This window comes from Athene cunicularia (assembly GCF_003259725.1).
Source record: "Athene cunicularia isolate RWA chromosome 4 unlocalized genomic scaffold, athCun1 chr4_part1, whole genome shotgun sequence".
Lineage (NCBI taxonomy): Eukaryota > Metazoa > Chordata > Aves > Strigiformes > Strigidae > Athene > Athene cunicularia.
In genome coordinates, this window is record NW_020799098.1 from 19322617 (window position 1) to 19343009 (window position 20393).

General features: G+C 35.2%; 2 protein-coding genes across 2 annotated transcripts in view; both read left to right on the top strand.

Annotated features, from left to right (window-relative positions):
* ZCCHC4 (zinc finger CCHC-type containing 4) overlaps positions 1 to 20393 on the top strand; it is a 36426-nt gene that overhangs the window by 3839 nt on the left and 12194 nt on the right. The window lies entirely within an intron of this gene.
* PI4K2B (phosphatidylinositol 4-kinase type 2 beta) lies at positions 2 to 19764 on the top strand (the record flags this gene model as incomplete). Its single annotated transcript, XM_026846587.1, has 10 exons — positions 2 to 26; positions 4377 to 4534; positions 9727 to 9927; positions 10413 to 10544; positions 11770 to 11923; positions 13402 to 13469; positions 13952 to 14051; positions 14865 to 14998; positions 16041 to 16100; positions 18613 to 19764. Coding segments are annotated over 10 exons (1206 nt in total), but the record flags the coding sequence as incomplete, so codon positions are not given.

Genomic DNA, 20393 nt, shown 5'->3' on the forward strand with positions numbered 1-20393 from the left:
GGACAAGGAGCCCCGCGCCGCCGCAGGTACGGCCCCGGGCCGCCGCCTCCCCCGCCGGGCTCGGCCGGACGCGGAGGGGAGCTGCGGGGAGTGCGCTGGCGCGGCTGGGGGCAGGCCGCCCTTGGTCGGGGAGGGCTGCCCGGGTATCTCTGGGGCGAGAGGTAGCCCCCTGCCCTGTCTGGCTGACGAGGCTGGGAAAATACCTGTAGGGATTGAAGTACGCTTGATGTGCCATGCCCGGCGCCTCCTTAAGGTGTCCCTGTCTCCTGGGAAGCTTATTACCGGCTTTTATCGCCGGGCGATGTCAACGAGGGGCAGCGGTGCGTCACCCGTGCTCGGCATATGGGCTCCCTGACCATAACCCTGGAAGGGAAAGTGCTCTGAAAGGCTCGAAATTCAAATGCTTTGTCATTCTGTGCAGGGCTGCACGAACTCATTTACATTTTCATGAGTGTCTCCACTGTTAACTTCTCCTTGTTCTCTGTCTACTGTTTTGTTGGACTTACCTTTGTTTGCTTCTGTTTGTATTTTTTGAAAGTTACGGCTTTGCATGTTTTACAGACTGTGTTCTGTGGTGGGACTCCCTGCTGCTTCCTGAACACTTGGCGAACTCAGACCTAAGTTTTCTATTTGTCTCACCTATTCCAGCAATTAGTTGCTTGTGATACTCATGTTTTCATCCTTTTAATAAATTTTAGTCTGTTTCTGTTCTTTGCTCCAGGCATCTGTTCCCGTCTTTCTACCATCACATGTATTAAGAGTTTTTGATGTGGACACTTCTGTCATATTTTTGGTTTTCATAAAAATTTATCTGCTTTCTATGTTTTGAAATCTAGCCTTGGAGAGAGAAGGAAATGTAATGTGAAGATTCAGAAATGCAGAAGCTTAGTTATCAGTTTGAAAGGAAGCATAAGCATGGCCATTATCTAATTCTAAATATACAAAATTATAAACTACACAATATTTATTGCTTACTTTTTTTCTTCAGACTTGCAAGCTTTCTGATTCTGTGCAACTTTGTAAATAGATGGACATCTAGAAAAGGTTTGCTGATGGAAATCTGTGGTCTTCTATCACTTAATAACATTTGCTTTTGTAATTATACCATAGGATTTCTTGCCAGCAACTGGTAAAAATTGTTCCATTTGCAACAATAGTATATTAAAAAAAAAAAATCGAAACAAAACCTGTCCATGTGAGCAAAATAAGTTGTAAGGTTATTAAAGTTGGGGTTTTTTTTAGTAGCCACAGAGAGCTTTTGGTAGCGTACTGTGTTTAACTGTAAGAAAAAAAAATCTCCTCTTTTAACCAGTGGTTCCAAGCATAGACCAGACTTGTAATACGAATGTGCCGTTAAAATGTTAGAGTTCTGTCTTGTTCCCACAAGACTTAAGATGTGTTAATGAGACAGTGCTTTTAACAAAACATCATAGTCAATGCTTCAGAGTGGAGACTAGAGCCGTGGGTCTTGCACTACTGGGGCAGTTGAGGTGGCGAATGCAGAGTACTGCTTGGGATCTGACCCAGGAGTATGTAAGAAAATCTCAGAACTGTGGGTGATCATAGCATCTCATCTCTTGCTGTTTCTTCCTTGTCCTTACCTTTTCTGTATCTCTAACACTTGAAGGTACAGCATTGTTTCATGTGTCAGGTGGAACAAACAGGCAAGGGATGTTATTCATGCATGTTACTGCAACACGGGGAGTGATTTCATCATGGAATTATGGTCAGAATATGAGACTGTATAGAAAAAGATGGAATTGGTTGAAGGGACTACCTTTAATTGTGTTAATGTTAAAATAGTATAAAGCTAGTTTAGTATTGAAGGAGTTCATACATGTTACTCTTGTGAAGTGTATTAGTTTAGCTTATGCCATGTTAACACGATGGAAGAACAGGTTGAGGTGTATAGGTGGATGATAGTATGTCTGTCTTCTTCGACACGTCCTCATCATTCCAGTACAACAGCCTGAAAGCTGTAGGCCTTGTCCAAATTAATTTGAAAACAGTTATTGAGCTTGGTAGTTAGGCTGTGTATGTGTGAGATCTGGTCTCCCGAGTGGGAGTTTAATGAGTAGTTTTCAAGAGCAGTTCCAAGAAAAAACTTGATTAGTTACATTTTTACGTTTAGAGACTGCACTGGGAGTAAGTTGTGACAATGATATGCTTTCACAGTGGAAAACTTGCTTAAAATAATTTTTGAAGAGACCACAAACTCAGTAAACCCTGCCACATTCAGCAAATACTAGCTTCAATTAAAATAGCTTATTTTCATATGGAGAGTATTGATAAACTGAAAGGAAACTTCTTAAAACCACCAGTTTCCTTGTTTTCAGCCTATGTTTTTGTACAGCCACATCACCCTGGTAACAGCAGGCTTTCTAGTAGCACAGTAGCAATACTGAACAGATCATAAGTTTAAAAAAATAATTTTCTCTTCTTCCTTGAGCATACAGCATAATGTGGTTTCTTTGGTTTTAATTTGATTTTTAATTGAATATCTTTTTCCTGCAGTTATCTTTTATGTTACAAAAGGCATGATTGAAGAATTTCCTCGAGGCAGTGAGACTACTTATGGTTTTAGATTCTGGAATGAATGCACAGAAATTAAAAACTGGCCTCTGAGAAAGTTGTTTTTCACACAGACAGCTTCGGTCTTTGTGATAGAAAGTTCATCTGTAGGTCCTCTTCACCTGGAAGATGAATGTGCAGAGCAACTTAACATGGATGTTGCATTTCATTTGGTAACAGTATAATGCAGAACCCTGATTTTGCCTTCACTGGCAAAAATATGTAGTAGTTGCAGCTCAGCTGTGTGATGTGATGTTTCTCATGTAGGGGTAGTTGAGGCTTGAATATGGAATAAGAACCACCATGTCACCAAGTGACTTCTTCCATAAAAATAAGTGTATTGTAGGTTTTTTTGGTTTATTTCCCAAACTCACTTAAGTACTTTGTGACCAGAAAATCTTAGAACCCTTTCCTTCTCTCTTGGTGGCTGATGCTATGAAATGCAATTTCTTGATTGTCCCTGACAGTCCCAATAAAAATCTTAAAATTAAACTGTAATTTATTGAAGAAGTATTGGCCAAGTAGTCTAACAGATTCTGATCTAATGTAGTTGTTGATCCTTATGAATGAGCTGTTACTAGATTTAAGCCTTCTCTTCCTGTTGCCAAATTACGCTAAGGTTTTCTTATATTTTATGCTTTCTAGTTGTTGTGGTTTGGAAGCCATGTTATTATCTGTGAGTGGTTCATGCAAGCAAGTGGTAATATTCTAGAAAACTTCAGAACATGTCCTGTGCTACAAAAAGGAGTTCCAAAAACCCAATTGTGATTTTTATTATTTATTTTTATATGGCTATCCACAAACTCTTTAGAAGTATATTTTCTGAATGATTCTAGAAGAATATATGAGTTTTATCTTGCATTTCTTCAGGTTCTGGAATGGGAACAAGGCAAATTTATCTGTGAATGTTTAACATAGAATAATGTAGCTATTTCTTAATACAAAAATGAGCCATAATCCACAGATGCATTAAAATGCGCTCAGTAAGAACGTGGTATAACCTTAGCCTGAAAAAAAAGGTACAAAAATCTACAGTTTCAAAACTTGCAAAGACATAGTTTGAAAAAGTTTAAAGAGCAATAGAAGTATTAAATCCTGACAACTTATTTTCTAGTTGTCTTTCTGAATGTTTGCATAGATGCAATAGTTGCATAAATGCCTGCATAGAGCTGATCTTTTGGTCAGTACATAAAGAAATTCTACTAGGAGTTGATAGTATTTGAACATTGGAATGGTGATGGCAAGCAGTACTTCACTGGGATATTGGTGCAACTTGTTAGCGCTAGTGTAACGGATTGTTTTGTAAATAACCTCATTGTGCCTTAGCAGATAATGAACATGTTAGCCAAGCTGTTAAATGAATGGTATGATACCATTCTAATAGTGGGTAACGGTCAGTTTACTTTCAGGTAGCTTTCTCTACAGAAGGACACAAAAATCTTAATAAGAATGGTATGTAAAATCTTTAGCACATTTTTTTACAGATACGGTTTTGAAGGGACCTTTTTCTTGTAGGCTTCCTTATTTAAATAAAAATTTGAAGAAATCCTTGGAAAGTGTAAACACTTTGCAGTGGTAGTCTCAAATTAGTTGTTGCAGATTTGGCTGATTTACTTGAAACAAAAAGTTGATTAGAGGCGGATAGATCAGTGGGAAAACTTGCACTGATTTAATGGGCCAGATTTTTCAGCCTGCTGTTGAATGGGCATTAGCAGGGAAGGCTGTTAGCTTCTCAGTGTGTTTACTTAAGTTGTGAATTTGTAGTACAAATTACACTCAAGATGGCTTGTTTTCTTATTTTTCAGGGCATACAGGACATACTGCTGATATGAATATATTTTTAGATGATCCAGAATTTGCAGAAATTATTCTGAGAGCAGAGCAAGCTATAGAGTGTGGAGTTTTTCCAGAAAGGATCTCACAAGGATCCAGTGGGAGTTACTTTGCCAAGGATCCAAAAGGGGTGAGCATGTTACTCAAAGTCAGAGACACTGTCAGCAATTAGTTTAAAATGGAAATTTTAAAAATCTATTTAAATGGAAATTAATTAAAATAAGTTGTTTGATAATTTATGTTATGCCAAAATCTATGCTGGGAAAAATCAATGCAAGAAATACTTAGATTCCCAATGATGTCTTGCAGCATAAGCTAAGCCAAAATAACTCTTATTTCTCTGTTGCAGTTTTACAGTTTTTTGAATGATCTGCACCAAAGAAATATGGAGAAAATAAAAGCGCCTCTAACTGCTGAAAACAATTCAGGAATTCCTTTGTGCAGAATCTAACTTTTTGTTCTTCGTATGTTTTAATTGATTTTTGACACAACTGAGCTTGTGATTTGGATACTGTTTAGCCATTAGCCAAGCTTTTTATATTTTTATTTCTTTTCTTTTTAGTTTTAGTCTTAGTTTAGTTTAGTCTTTTGTTTAGGTCACGTCTCCTTCCTCTTATATGATTGGTAGATGAGTAAGAAAAGTGATATAAACAAATCTACCTTTATACTTGTACTTGTCTGCCGAATCTTCACTTTCCCTCCTTTAGTGGTAGATGGTACCGTGAATAGCGATCATCAAAGAGGTGTTGAAAGGTTACCTTGGGACAGAGAAGTAACAGTTACCTGAATATCTTGCTTGAAAAGTAACATTTGGTTAGCATTATTTAGTAAGAGAAAATTATGTTTCAGACATACTTTCACATTGTTTTCTTTAAATCAGAACTACTTTGTCTGCTTTCCAACCTGTTTGAAAAAAGACACTTCCCAACCCCCACACCATTGTTAATTTGTCATATCTGATTTTATTTTAAACTCGATGAGTAGTCTTCTGGTCTTAGGTAGATGTAGGTATTCACTAATCCTGAAGATACCAGTTGTGTTGGACATGGAAGTTGTAAAATTTTAAGTGTGTAGGTTTTTAGAACATATTAAAAATTGTTGTTCTTCACTGCATCCCCAGAATGGTCATTTCCCATTTGTTTAGGAAGTATTATATTTTTTGTTTAGCTTTTATTCATATTATTGGTCATTACAGAATATATTCCTGTTTTGCCATTTCATTTTCAGACATGCTTTGTTTTAATGACACTTTTCTGGTGATAGTTTTTACACTTTATTGAATGAGTGATTTTTAGGATAGTTACCTGACTTAATACAAATAAGCATATGAATTTATGACTTTATGTCTTAGATGGAAAGTAACAGAACTACCCCTTCAAAACCTTCTAGGAACTGCACACTGCAATTCATACTCCTGTGTTCCAGGAACACTTGGTAGTCATGACCCCTGGTGGAGGACAGCCAAAGTAGGTTGGGAAGGAGGGTGTCTCTCTTTTTGAAACTGATAGGAAAAAAAAAAATTTTCTTTCTCTGATCGCGTTGTGGGATTCTTGCTGTCACATACAATGCTGTTAATATGAAAACCTGTTCTAAGTTTCAGCAGACTTCTTAAACTTCAGGTCACTTCCCTACTTCAGTAGTTTAGTTCTTTGTAGGTTTCCAGGTTGTATGCTTATATATACATATTCAAAATTTACGCTGTTTTTAAAGAGGTATTTTAAACTAGGATTATAGCTTATTTAATATGCAATAGGAAAAAATCTGAGTAAGTAACCAAATACTGGTTTAAATCAATACTTTTTAGACAGGTCATGCATTGAATTTTTGAAAGCGTATTCTATAGTGTTATGCTAAAAATGCTTTTGAACTGGTTAAAGGGGGAGTGTGTGTTTTGAGTTTTTCTTAATGGTAGGCAGTTGAGATCTTTTATTTTTAGAACATTAGTTGGTTGAGAAATTACTTGAAAAAGTCATCCCTGTTATGGATCGTATGTGCAAATCTGTTTTGTCTGAAGCCTCTCCAGACTGATTTTGCAGTTTTTTGGTGACTAGCAAATGCCTGAGAGGCTCACTGTGCCTTGAGGCTAATGAGAGAGTATTTACGCTTGATTTTTGTAACCATAGCATTTTGGATGGAACACCTTACTTCCTTGTTCTTACATGGTGATTTTTTTTTGTTGGTTTTACTTTTGTTTTGCAGTGAAGTGTTGGGTTTGTTCCTAATTAAGTTCCTAGTAGTGACTTGCTCTCCCCCTTTATGCAGGTCATTGATTTCAATGTAAGTATTTAGGAGAAAAGACTGAAAAAACACCCATTTTTTTAACGTGGGCCATAAAAATTTCATTGCAAAAGTATTTGGAAACATGGGACTGTGAGAATAACGATGCTGAGTTCTTAGCTGCCTTTCAATTTTGCTTTTATTCTTTGCACTAAATTTAGAGCTTATCTAAGTTTGTTATCCATATTAAAATTCTGATAACACTTAATTTTCTCAGTAGTGCAACGCCCATTTGTAGAAGGGATTTTGCATCCTGTTTGTCAGAGTATTGCATCATTCTACTTCAGACCAGATTTGTGACTTGCTTTCTCCTATTTGTTTTGAGTAATCTCTTCCTTAAGCTGGGAAAGAGCTTATTAAAGATGTGCTAAGCTTTCTTACTGGTCAGCTTCTGAAGTGTTTACCCACACAAATACCAAGTTACAGGTAAAATAACCTGTTTCCCTTAGGTCATCTTATTCACTGATTTGAGTCTATCAGAAAGATAAAACTAAAATTGCCTGATTAACACTAGAAACTTTTTGCATTTATTGGCATAGATGTGTACTGGTATGAAGCAGTTCATTCAACACTTCACAACAGGGCTGCTTATTTCTGCATTTGTTGTTCATTATATAAGCAATAAAGTAGAAGACATTGTGTCTATTACAAACTGTTCTGCAACATGTTTTTGACAGTTTAGCTATTGGCTAATGCTAATGCCAATGGAGTCAGTCTGGTTCTAATCTGATCCTCAACAGCAGTGACTTTGCAAAATTTAGCAAGGTTCTGACTTCAGTGAAACCTTGAAAACTGTCTCTAGATTTGATAGTGTAGCACAGTATGGTCCAGGCAAGTAATGGAAAGGGCTAAGCTCCTGTTTAAAATGGGCAGTTTGTAGGAAGTATCCAGAGAGCGATTCAGAAAAGAAGTAATTAGTGGCTTGGCATATACTACCAAATACACCACTGTGTCTGGGAAATGAAAAGCTGCTAGCTTTGTTTTGTGTGGGTGGATACCTGTGATTCAATAGGAGAAGATTGAACTCCATAACAATTCTAAACCTAACATTAGAATTTTGACTAAACTGGTATACTAAGTAAATTCAGTTTCTAAAGTGTGATTTTTTTGGGGGGGAAAAAATGTTCAGAAAACATCATCTTGGTCTTTCATGTTGCACAGAATATTTTTTCTAAGTGCGAGCTTTTGTGCAGGTCTAAACTGAATTGTGTCTGTGAAGTTTCATAGAACTTGCTTATCATTTTGAAGGTAGCCTTAGAGTTACAGATAACAGCATACCAAAAGCAAGAGAATTTTTGTCAATTTGTTTCCTTCCCCAGTTGATAGGAACCTTATAGGATGAATCCAAATAACAATATTTCATAACTTATTTCTTCTGGTAGTTGATGGGAATGAATCAAAATAGATGGACAGTACGGGTGATGCTACTAATGCCTGGTGTCTTGTGTGATCTGTTTACAAACTGAATGAAAAAAGTTCTCTGTAGTTTGTCTTGGACAATCTTGGACTAATTGGATTGTCTTGGACAAAGTGGGTGAAAATTCTGTAGAAGCTAGAACAACTAGTCTTCTTCCTAATCTAGTTGAATCAGCAGTTACTTGAAGCAGAACACTCATTTCTACACTGACAGCAAACTTGTTCATGACTTAAGAGTGTCATCTGTGAGTGATGGTGCAACAACTGGCAGTGTTTAGCTTAATGAGTTATTCACTTTGAGAAGGATTTAGGAAAGTACTAATTCGTGAAAATGCTTCTTAAACAGTTGTTCTTAAATATTTATTAGATAAGAATTTCATTTATTCACCATGGTCCTGTGAGAAGGAATGAAGATACAGCATTTCTACAGCATTTCACTTGAGATATGGAAGAGTCATTTCATGGACTTTATGCACTAGGCTAAAGTTTATCACAGACAATTGGAAGGTTATATATTTTAGTGTGGTAATAATCTTGTGGTTTGAGGTTAGCAAATATAGAATTGTGTGTAGGAGGCACCTTGAGAAATCATCCATTTAATGCCTGTGTTATGGAGCAAGATCATTTTAACATGATTTCTGATGAATGTCTAACCAGCCTGATAGCGGCATCCTGTTTCAGAGACTCTACAACCTGGCAGTCTGTTCCAGTCTTGAGCCACTCTTAAGGTTCAAAAGGGTTTGTGGTTTTTTTTAACTTAACTGCTGGGATTTAAGCCTATCATTTCTTGGCTTGTTAACAGTAAATGTAGTGCACATTTTTTCTCTATAGCAACCTATTACATAGTTCATTGTGCCCTGATTTCTTTTAGGCTAAACAATCCTTGTTATACAGGCTTTCATTATTCACCTTTTTTTTGTGCTTATTCTCATTGTTTTTTCAACTTTCTTCAGTTTGTTAACAAATTTCTTGAAGCACAGTGTCCAAAATTGGATACAATACTTTGAGTAATTTTAAGCTTTACTACAGGTCTCCAATGTAAATGGAGGCTGATAGTGTGAGCCATTCTCAGCTTTGAGTTGAGGAATCTACAGCAGTGGTAAACAGCACCACTCTTGGGAATTGAGGAGTGCAGAACGTTTTGATCCCTTCAAACTTAAAGTAATAAATAACATAGATGTAAAACAGAAAAGGTGGCATCTGATTATTAGCATTCTGTATGTTTGTCACTTTCCTGGAACCATTATGTCTCTGAAATACCTCATCAATCCCTTAATTGGTGGGTTGAAAATTATTTTTAAAACTACTTTTAAAAGCTCATTTTTAAAAATCTCAATATAAAAGAAATTATATTCTAAAATGCTGTCCTCTAATTTTGAAAAACTAGTAAATGCTAGCTGGCTTTGATTTTTCTCTTATGAAGAGCTTATTCTGAATTTTTACTGCTGTTAGATAAGCATTTGATGATAAATTTATTTGGAATACCATTTTGTTAGTTTTATTATTTGATAATCTAAAAAGAGCAACTGTAAATGCAATGTATAGCATCTGACCAATACTTTCAAATAACTAATTTTCATTATTGCAACTCATAGTATTCATACTTTAATTTTATATTATTTATCCTAGAAAATTATTGGAGTGTTCAAACCAAAATCTGAAGAGCCTTATGGACATCTGAACCCAAAATGGACCAAATATTTTCACAAAGTTTGTTGTCCTTGCTGCTTTGGCAGAGGCTGCCTCGTTCCAAATCAGGGATACCTTTCTGAAGCTGGTGCCTATCTTGTGGATGACAAGCTTGGGCTAGGAGTTGTACCTAAAACCAAGGTAAAAGTTAAAGTACATGAATTATTGAATGCAAAAAAAATATAGTGACTGACTTGTCACTCTTTGGACTGTAGTTACGGAGACATCCTTGTGTATCATGCATTATCCCCAAGTCATTAATGAACTATTGCAAGTCCAAAGGCACAGTGGTTTGGTGTAGAAATAATGACTGATTTTTGTTTTAAAGGATAAGTATGAAATCTGAATTGAATCTCTTCTTTGGAACTACTTCAGTTTCTAGTATTTTCTGATACTCTTGTGCCTTATGTTCTGGTGCAAAAACCTTAAAAAGCAGCATATAGAGATTCCTGGTTTTGTTTGAGATATGTAAAATAGCATATTCATATTTTCGTATAAAATTCATCTGTTGGAAATGCCTGATGCTTCCTTTTTGCTTTTTTGACAACTGAGCATAAAATTTACTGTGATTTATAATTGAAATAATAAGGAATTCTGAGCTGTGTTTCTAACTTTCATATTTTAAGGTTGTCTGGCTTGTCAGTGAGACCTTTAATTACAGTGCAATAGATCGTGCAAAATCAAGAGGAAAAAAATATGCTTTAGAGAAAGTGCCAAAAGTTGCTAAAAAATTTAATCGAATTGGACTACCTCCTAAGGTAAGATGTCAAATAAGTAATTTGTGTGTTTCTTGATTCTTACACAAAACTTTGAATTAAAAAAAAAGAATATTTGTAGGTAACTTCAGTGGTAAAAGAAAAACCGTGTTCCTTGTTGAAAACAGTGATTGAAGTTTGATAATATGACTGTTCTATGCAAAATCTATCCACTGTTACATCATTCCTTCATCTGAACTACTTTAATAATCTTGCCGGTTTTTGTTTCAGTTTGCAGTCTAGCTTTTTGCTGGAGGAGTAATATGTCAAAATGTATATGTCTCACCCTTGTGGGTTTTTTTCTTGACTGTTTAGTATGTTTTCCTTCAGTGTCATGTTTTTATATTGTTAATTGTTTCTTCCATGCAATTTATCTAGTGCTTTCATTTTTCCTGACTCTTTATTTTTTTCCTTCTGTTGTTCATTTTATTCTTTTAGATATGTGATTTTTGTGTTCCTTCTATCTTCCTTTCATCTTGTGTGCAGGATTTCACTGACTAAAATGAGCCTTGTATCCCCGAAATATTACCACAGTTTTGATCCATGTGACATACATTACACAAGCTTGTATCAGCATGGTTATTCCACATGCTTTGTATTTATCCATGTCTCTGCATGTCTGCATCTATCAGTGTTTTACTTCTCAAATATAAGTCCTCTTGAGAATTTTAATCTGGAGCACCTTTCTTGTTGCCCACACCTGTGGAGCCTATGCTATCTATAGTTTTTTTCCTTGGACTCTTTTGAGAAATGTATTTCAGCCATTTTCATGCAAAAAGCGTCTGTCTTGAAAAAATGGTTAATGCTGCTGTTCTCACAAATGAAACATACAAATTTTTCTGAGAGGAAGATTTTTCTCCTGCAATTTCTTACGAACTATTGAAAAAAGTGTTCCCAATAGAAAAGAGAACAGATGTTATTTCTTTTTCTTTTGTTCCAAATATTGCTTATAACACTGTGTGTTCATTCACATTGAGCTGTCCGGCTGCATCTTATTCCTGGTAAACTCAGTGAGTGCTTAAACAAATATTAAAAAACCCACCAAAAAAAACCAGAAAAAACCCTCATGATTTGAGTCTTACATTTTTCCTTTTTTTTTTTTTTTTTATTGTTATACTTCCTGTTTTCTGAACTTCGAACATATATAATCAGTTCTTCTGTTAATGTTAAGTTTAGTTATGTGACCTGCTCTAGTACATTTTCCAAATGCAGTTTCATAATGTTTCAGGTTGGCTCCTTCCAGCTGTTTGTTGAAGGATACAAAGAAGCTGACTACTGGCTCAGGAAGTTTGAAACTGATCCTTTACCTGAGAATACAAGGAAGGAATTTCAGTCACAGTTTGAAAGATTGGTTATCTTGGATTATGTCATCAGAAATACAGGTATTTGTTAATGTCTCTCAGTATCTACTTTTGTGAGGCAAAAATGGTAAGCAGTTCTGGCTGAAAGCTGCTGCTGAAGGCTTATAATGCATTTCAGATGCTTTTCTCACAATTAAAGGCCAGAATGTTGCATTTTAAACTTTAAAACATATACTTTGGATTCAAACATTGAATATTGCAATATGACAAAGTCCAAACAATGCTCTTTAGCTGTTACTTGATATTTTAAGCAGTGTAAGAATTCAAGAACAAATACTTTCATTATGCTTTAATTCTGTCAATAAGCTAAGTCTGTCCTCATTAAGATAAGGGATGGTGGTGAGGTTTCAGGAACCAAGAGAAAGCCATGACTACCCTTTCTTTTATACTAAGTTGGAGCAAATAACAGCACAGGTTCACATCAGTGCAAAATAGTTCATATTCATTATGACTAGGCACTGAAGTACAACTGTGGTGTGTATCTCTCTGTTCTCCTTGGATTCTTGTTTCTTTCACTCAGAAGCTGGGATTTTTCTGTTGACTATGTAGGTGATTTATTTGCTCAAAAATCCAGAGGCAGTTTTATATTTAAAATACTTCCTTTGCTACTTTTTACTCTTCTTCAGTCATACCAGTGCTAGTTCATTTTCCTTGTCTTAAATAAGTCACTCTAACCTATTTTCAGAAGCGAACTAAAAGAGGAAAGTTTTGTAAGAACGTATTACTTCCTACCTTTTGCTATAAACTGTCAGCTTTATCGAATAGATCCCAGTGTTTCCAAACAATTACTGTGTCCTGTGAAGTTATTAAAATTGTAAGGAAAATACTCAAAATGTAAAACCTCATTATGTGGATGATTTTACCTCCACCTAATATATCTGACATGAAGTCTTCTGATGGATACAGTCATCCTTTCTCTGAAAGACCTTGTCAAAGCCTTCAGTGTCTCAATTTTGTCTGAACGGTGCAGACATTTTCAGCTTCTGAAAGGCTCTTCAGTTTTTTCCTACCTCCATCTTTGGGGAGTCTCTTTTTCTCCATGTAGTCAAACATCATAGTATCTGTAATTTTGGGGGGCCTTTCCCTTTCCCCATCAGCTTAAAACGAGCTTAAAAGTTAAGTCATTGTGGTTGCTGCTGCTGACTGTTTTCCCCAGGAAAAGTGCACACTACAGCCAGTCTTTCTGCATAAAATGAGTGAAAGTGATTTCTCTTAGTTTCCTTGATATTTTGCTGTATATTCAGGCAGTTGGGTAAACTAAATCAGTAATACATTCCTAAGAACACTTGGTAAATTTTTGTTTTTTCCAGTAAATCAGTTGCTTCATACATTTCAGTAAAGCTCAGCCACATGTATTGTGATAGAGATACACAGTTTTGTACAGTTTTGCCTAACTCCTTTGGTAAATTCTCAGTTTACAATATTACTCATTGTATATCACTTTAGATGATGATTTCTTTATAAATGATGTGTTGTGACATGCATTTTCCTGTTTAAAGACAGAGGTAACGATAATTGGTTAGTCAGGTATGAAAAACAAGATGATGGACTTGATCTGTCAGATAAGGTAAGAAAACTGTACTCTGAAACTTATATTCTTTAAATTGTTCAGTTTTAAAACTTGGTCTTGCAGGGGATAAAGTGCGTGGATTTAATTCTGGAGCGGGGTCTCAAGAAATCTGATAGCTGCAAATTATTCTAGGCGAAATGAATGGAACAGTTATTTGGATTAGACTAGATAGAACAGTTCTAGAAGTGATTTTTATTGTTCTGTATTTTTTCTTTACTAGCTTGGGCTATAATAATAAAACTGCCCACTGTTGCTCAAGCACACTTCTTCAGCTATTTATGTGCTCTGCTTCTCTCGTATTTGGGGGAAGGGCTCCTTTTTAGTGGTGACAGAGTAAGAATTGTATGTGCTGGAGTTTATGATACTGCTCTGTATTGTTTAAATTTAAGCAGTGAAGCTAAAAAGTATATTGTATTTTTATTGTATTTCACTATTTTTGAAAGCACATAGGTATCACTTCTGAAGTATTTCTTCCGTAGGATAGCCAATGGACTATAACTAAAGAATCTACTATTAAAATTGCTGCAATTGACAATGGTTTAGCATTTCCTTTTAAGCATCCTGATGAGTGGAGGGCATGTAAGTATTGCATTCTTCAATCACCTTCCTTTTGGGAGAGTAACTTCCAAATAAGCATTTTTGTTAGTTGTGTAGTGGTAGTAAGAAACTAAGAAATCATTGCTGTAGTTTATATATTGAATTTTTAAATGATGTACTCTTCCTTAGAAAGTTAGCAACAATTGCCATTTTTCCAATGGCATGTGTAATTTAGTCCTCCTTCATGTTTTTTTTACCCTTATATCTTTAAGCAATATTAATACATAGATATGCATAAACATACTACTGTATGTTTGGTGTCTTATTTAACGTCTGTTGATATTAATTACTCTTACAATATCTCTTGAAAAAGCTGTTTAATAGCAATTATGTGAAAAGTTAAGAATGGTTTTCTCAGCATGCTTCAAATAAGGCATTTTAATAAACAAAATATTATTAAAAATAGTAGCTACTTTTTTGTTAATTTTTCAGTATGAGTCAAATGTCTGAAAGATTTCTATTTGATTGCAGCCATTATTTTACTCCAAAGGACACTGCATTACTAAACTAGAAGGCCTCTACTGTTGCTTACAGTATTTAATTTATATAACTTTTTTACTTATTGCTTCAACTAACTATTACTTAAAATATATTTTCACTCTTTGAAAAAAAAAAAAATAAAAGGTGAAGTAGCTGTAAAGCTGCTTTTCTAACAGTAGCCAAAAGAGGTATATTGGCTAATAATGGTGTGAAAAATGGTGTTACTGAGAACTTCCAGTAGACAGCAGGGTACTGGCAAGCACTTGAGAATTTTGCCTGTGGTTAATCATTAAGTGTATTGTTTTTATGCATTAGATCCCTTTCACTGGGCGTGGCTTTCTCAAGCAAAAGTTCCATTCTCTCAGGAGACCAGAGACCTAGTTCTTCCTCGCATTTCTGATATGAACTTTGTACAGGATCTTTGTGAAGATCTTTATGAACTATTTAAGGTGAATTGAGTATTACTGAAATAGCTAATACTTGTAATGGAACAGTTAGGTGATTTTTGTTTTTATGAATTTAACTTCTGTATGTCATGATACTGTGCTATTTTAGCTTTGATATTGGAATGGTAGAAAGGGTTTATATAATTGAGGAAACTGTCACTAATGTGGCTAATTGATAGTAATCAACTGATGTGAAAACATTATTACATTTTATGTACTTAAGTTTCACATAATCAATTAAAGCTGGTTAACTTCTATAGCACCAATCTGTGTGAAAACTAATATACCTGTGTGGTTTGTATATGCTTAAGATGAACTGTAGTAACCTGAGAAAATAATGTATTTAATATAACTTGAAGTACCTTCATACTTCTGATATACTTAATTTTACATACATACGTTGTGTGAAGTTGATGCTGAAATCTTGACCATGTTTAAAGTCAAACTTACTTTAAAGGTACTGAAACTGTGCTGCAGTACTGTCATGTAAATTGTCCTCTGAAACAAATAAACAATTGTGTCAGATGTTCAAGTGAAATAATCCAAATGATGAGGATAGAAAAATGGAAATTTTAAACTTTTAATGAAAATGCAGGTGAAACATCAAAACTATATCCTGAAACACATTTGCAATATTTGTGACTCAGTTTATTCAGAGTGACTCTGGCTTGTCTGATAAACCTGATGAAGTATTTAATAAATCTGAAGTAGGAAGTATTCTTTTGCCCGAGTAAAGGTGCGAGACAGAGCAGCGTAGCATTATGTGTTGGTATTAAGCCTCCCTATCAGTGCCCTAAAGTGGTGTCCGCTGATGTATTTTCCTTTTATGATGTGGAACATCCTTCATTTTCGCATATGTAAACTTGCTGCAATAAATAGACCTTTTTGTGGGTCGTGCTATGACTGTTTGAAGCTCCCAAAAATTATTGTGCTGTTAGTAAATATCACCATGTATTATGAAGTTGATGAATTTGTGTGCTATAAATATGTAACTAAAAATAAATGGGTCATTTCTTATAATAACTGTTTGTTTTCTTTAATAAAGGCTGATAAAGGATTTGACAAGTCTACTTTTGAAAACCAAATGTCGGTTATGAGGGGGCAGGTAAGACTGCTTCTTTACATTTTTATTTTTGTATTTAATTTGATTTTTTTTTAGAGCTACAAAAACTGACTCCTATTGAATGAATGACACTTGAACCTATTTTCATCAGAGAAGACTAAATGTTTCTATAGAGTTTACTCTTATTTGCATATAGATGAGACAGCAGAAAGTATGTACTGATTCTTTTTGATATTTGTAGAAGATTATTTTTTTAAAATAATGTAATTGGGTTTTATTGTTTTTATGGGGGATGGGGAAGACTTAATACCTGCATGTTCTTAGATGGTATTTTAAAAATGAAACACTGGAGAAGAGTCATAAACTTGGATGAAAAATTTGATGGGTAATTTCATTATGTTATTAAAAGAAATGTAACTTTATTGTGGACAGTTAACTTGAGTATTGAAATACCTCTCACAAGAAAGCAATATCAGTAATAAAATTCTTCATCCTAGCAAATGTCAGAACCATACTTAGAACAAATCCAACTATTTTCAGATAATTAAATGTTGATATTTTTTCACACTGAAACGAGAGAAGGGTTTCTCCATCTCCTTGCTGCTTTAAAATTAAAGACTGGTGCGATACACTGGAAAACAAGGTTCAGCTGGGAACAAATTTAGTTCATTGTAGGCATAAAACAGTGATTTGTGAAAATGTAAGGGAATTGGACTAGATAAATTAAGTCCCCTTTGCCTTGAATTTATTGAAATTGACTTCTCTGTGTTCATAAATTTGTCATGGGTAGTTTAAAGCCAGACATTCACAATTCCTAGAGTGGCTTAATCTGCCCTTTTCTGTGTAGAGCCTCCTATATCAAGAAGTACCTTGCACAAGACTGCAGCTGTGCATAGCCAAACATGATCCTAGTTAATGTTAGTTATGTGTGGTGGCTAAAAGCCAGCAAACCTTACTTATTAAATTGAATTATAGGAGTTATTGCTGAAATAACTTTTCTGAGAAGTTTGTGCAGTCACTGGAAGGTCACTTCTGAAGTATTCATCCATCTTAAACTGTGTTAAATAGCTTTTCTGTGATGAGACAATTGGCTACAGGGAATCTGTTATTTAACAGCTTAAGGAAAAAACCTGATGTATATTTTTGAGAGAGATCTAGCTAAGGTTGTCTGATTAATTTTCCACTGTAAAGGCTGTGTTTGGACCTTTTCTTTACACCTGTTCCCTGGGGTGGATTTCAGCAGAGATTTGGCACTTTTTGTTTTGTTTTAAAAATCTCTCTCTAGCCATATGAGGACATGTTTCACTGTGGGAAATGTCATGTTTTCAGGCATGGATTTAGGGAAGAAATTCAGTAATGAGTTTTCTTGGATGTGATTTGAAATACATCAGCAAATGATGCATTTTAGCACTGATTTTAGACTTGCTTTTGGTGTAAAACCAATGCTACAAGGGCATTATAGAAGAGTTGGTATCTGGATCACATGATAATGGATTCATTCAGTTAAGATGAATTTGTAGGATAGCCAAAACATCTGTAAATACAACCTTAAAAGTGAAAACTTTAAGAATTAGAAAATGAAAAATCTAGTTGATAAAGATAAGAAGGCTGAAGGGAAATATATCCTGCACATAAGGGGTGAGATCTTTAAGGTTCCAAAAGTAGTTAGAAGCACATTTTTTTGAAGTGGGGAAAAAAAAATACTGGGAAGTGTTTCAAACCCAAGATAAACAGTTCTCTCAAGAATACAGAGATTAAGAAATCAGGTAACACAGATCTACAAAGATTTGCCTTAGAAAACGTAAATATCAAGTGGAGTTGCTGGAAGACCCAAATTGCAGTAAACCATCTGTCCAGGGTTTGTCAGCTATGAAAATGCAGAATGAACAGGAGATCAGTAAGTCGCACAAGGAACAAAAAGGCAGCGTGCAGGGGAAAAAAAGACTTGATGTTAAGGGTAATGCACATGTGTCACCATAACTAAATTGAACACTTGCCCCAGTTTTCAGCAGGATAACATTGAATGTGAAGTAAATTATCAAGGCAGTTCATGAGCACTGAAGTTTCAGAAGGAAAATAAGAGTCCTAGGAGCTGAAGGCTAAGTTTGGATCTTAGCACTGGGTCTGGTGTGGGGTAATAATATAGCTACATATCTTCTGATGTGAAAATAATTTGTAGCTAAACCCCTGGTCAATCCTATGTTAAATACATGTAGATTGCATTCTTGTAGGTTTTTTTTCATTAATGGTGCAATGCTCTTGACGTGCTAAATTTTAAAATGCTCTTAGATTTTTGTCTCTAATGTATCCCAAAAATTTGGAGCGGATTGCATGAAATATTCAGGGAAAGAGTAGAAGGGTAGTCAGATAGCGGTAGGATGTCACAATGTTACCAAAAAAATTAAGTATTTCTGCTTCCAATAGAGTATCTTTAAAAAATAATTTGACAGCATAGTCCTCTATAGCATTGATTTAAGAGTGACATCTAAATGTATGGGCCTGTTAGCCACAGTTTTATTGTGCACCCTCACCTTACTTGCTTTTACTCTTTTAGATACTAAACCTTACTCAGGCATTAAAGGATGGAAAAAGTCCCATTCAGCTTGTTCAGATGCCACGTGTGATTGTGGAACGAAGTAGCACTGGAAGTCAGGGCCGAATTGTTCATCTGGGTAATGCATTCACGCAGACCTTTCATAGTAGGAAGCCTTTCTTTTCCTCCTGGTAGCAACAAAAATATGTGAGAAGAGTAAGTTTCCCTTAACTGTAGAAAACTACTTCTGTGTAAAGGCTCTGCAATAATGTACTTCTGCTGTATACCAAGAGCCCTGACTGCCGACACCTCAGAACTTAAATTCTAAAGACTTAAGAAATGTATTTTGAATGTAATAAAAGTTTACAATTTTTGTGTCAAAATTGTGAATTCTTATGTCAGGGAATGAGAAGAATTTGTCCATACTGTATTTTTATAGGCTAAATTAATGTATTCTGAATAATACTCTGAATAAGGGAAGATACAGTTTGCATATGCTGAGAAACTAATTTTGAATACAATCGGCATTCTTTTTGTTTAAATATGAAAACCTGTACACTATCAATTTCTTTTTATATGGTCTTTAAAAAAAAAAAAAGTGCAGATTATCTTTGATTGTGAAAATTCTTTTCCTTGGAATTTCTTCCTGATATTTTAAGCTGTTTATAGATTTTCATAGGCTAGTTACTTGAAGTCATGCACTAAAAAAACCCTATGTTCAGTCTGTCCTTGACAAACAAGTAAAAGAAAAGGAGAAGGGAAAAAATGCTTGAAGTAGGGTGGGGTTTTTTGTATGTGGGGACCAAAAATAGTTAAATAATCGAATTTACAGCAAAATTCAACCCAACTAAGTACACACAGTTCCTACTGTGACAAAAGGAACTGAGTGTATGTTTCAGAGGTTGAAATTTCACCTCTAGCTTTTAGAACTTGTGTGTTTAAGCACATGTATGGAAAATTGTGATGTTTCTTTATGTAGTCATCACAATGAAAGAATTGCACCATGTTGTTACAGGTTTGTTTTGCCATATGCATATAAATGTGTTCATCAGTAGTCACCGAAGTGGTTCTGCACTATTAATGATAAAAGCACTAATGTGTTCAACACAAAGCCAGTCTGCCTTCTAAATTTCTATCTAAACACACTGTTGGGTTTTTTGGAGCAGAGGGGGGCGGAAGTAATACATGGAGCACTATTGTGCCCTTAGTCATGTCATGCTCATCTGCTAGTTGCCATTTGCATTTAAGTTTTGTGTTGTTTAAGACTTGATGGTCATGTTTCTAGATCTGTGGCTTATGTAACATGGTAAATATTTTTATTTTAGTAACTTTCTCAACAGTTAAGACTGGGAATGGGAGAAAAATTGCTGCTTTTATGAAACCTTCAGTATTTCAGACATTGCTGTATTTTGTAATTCAAAGCAATACTGTTAAGCTCAAAAAATAATAAAATGCTTGTATTTTATATAATTTTGAGTGGATGTAAATATTAATGTAGCATGTCACCAGTTCACATGATTAACTAAAACGTTTAAGCCTTAAATGTAGAACTCACTATAGAGTGGAGTTCAACGTAAGATTGAAATGACCAGCTTTATAAACTTTCCATGATGGTTTCTATCAAAGTTTATTAAAAAATAAAATATAGTGTTTATGTACCAGACATGTCCCTCGAAGAAAATAAAATAAACGTCCTCGTCCCAAACGCACGGGTTTTAGGCTCAGCTGTCTTATTTCTGGTGCCGTAAGTCGCCCCTACTTCCGTTTTGTAGCGGCGGGTGACGGGTACCAAACCGGCACCT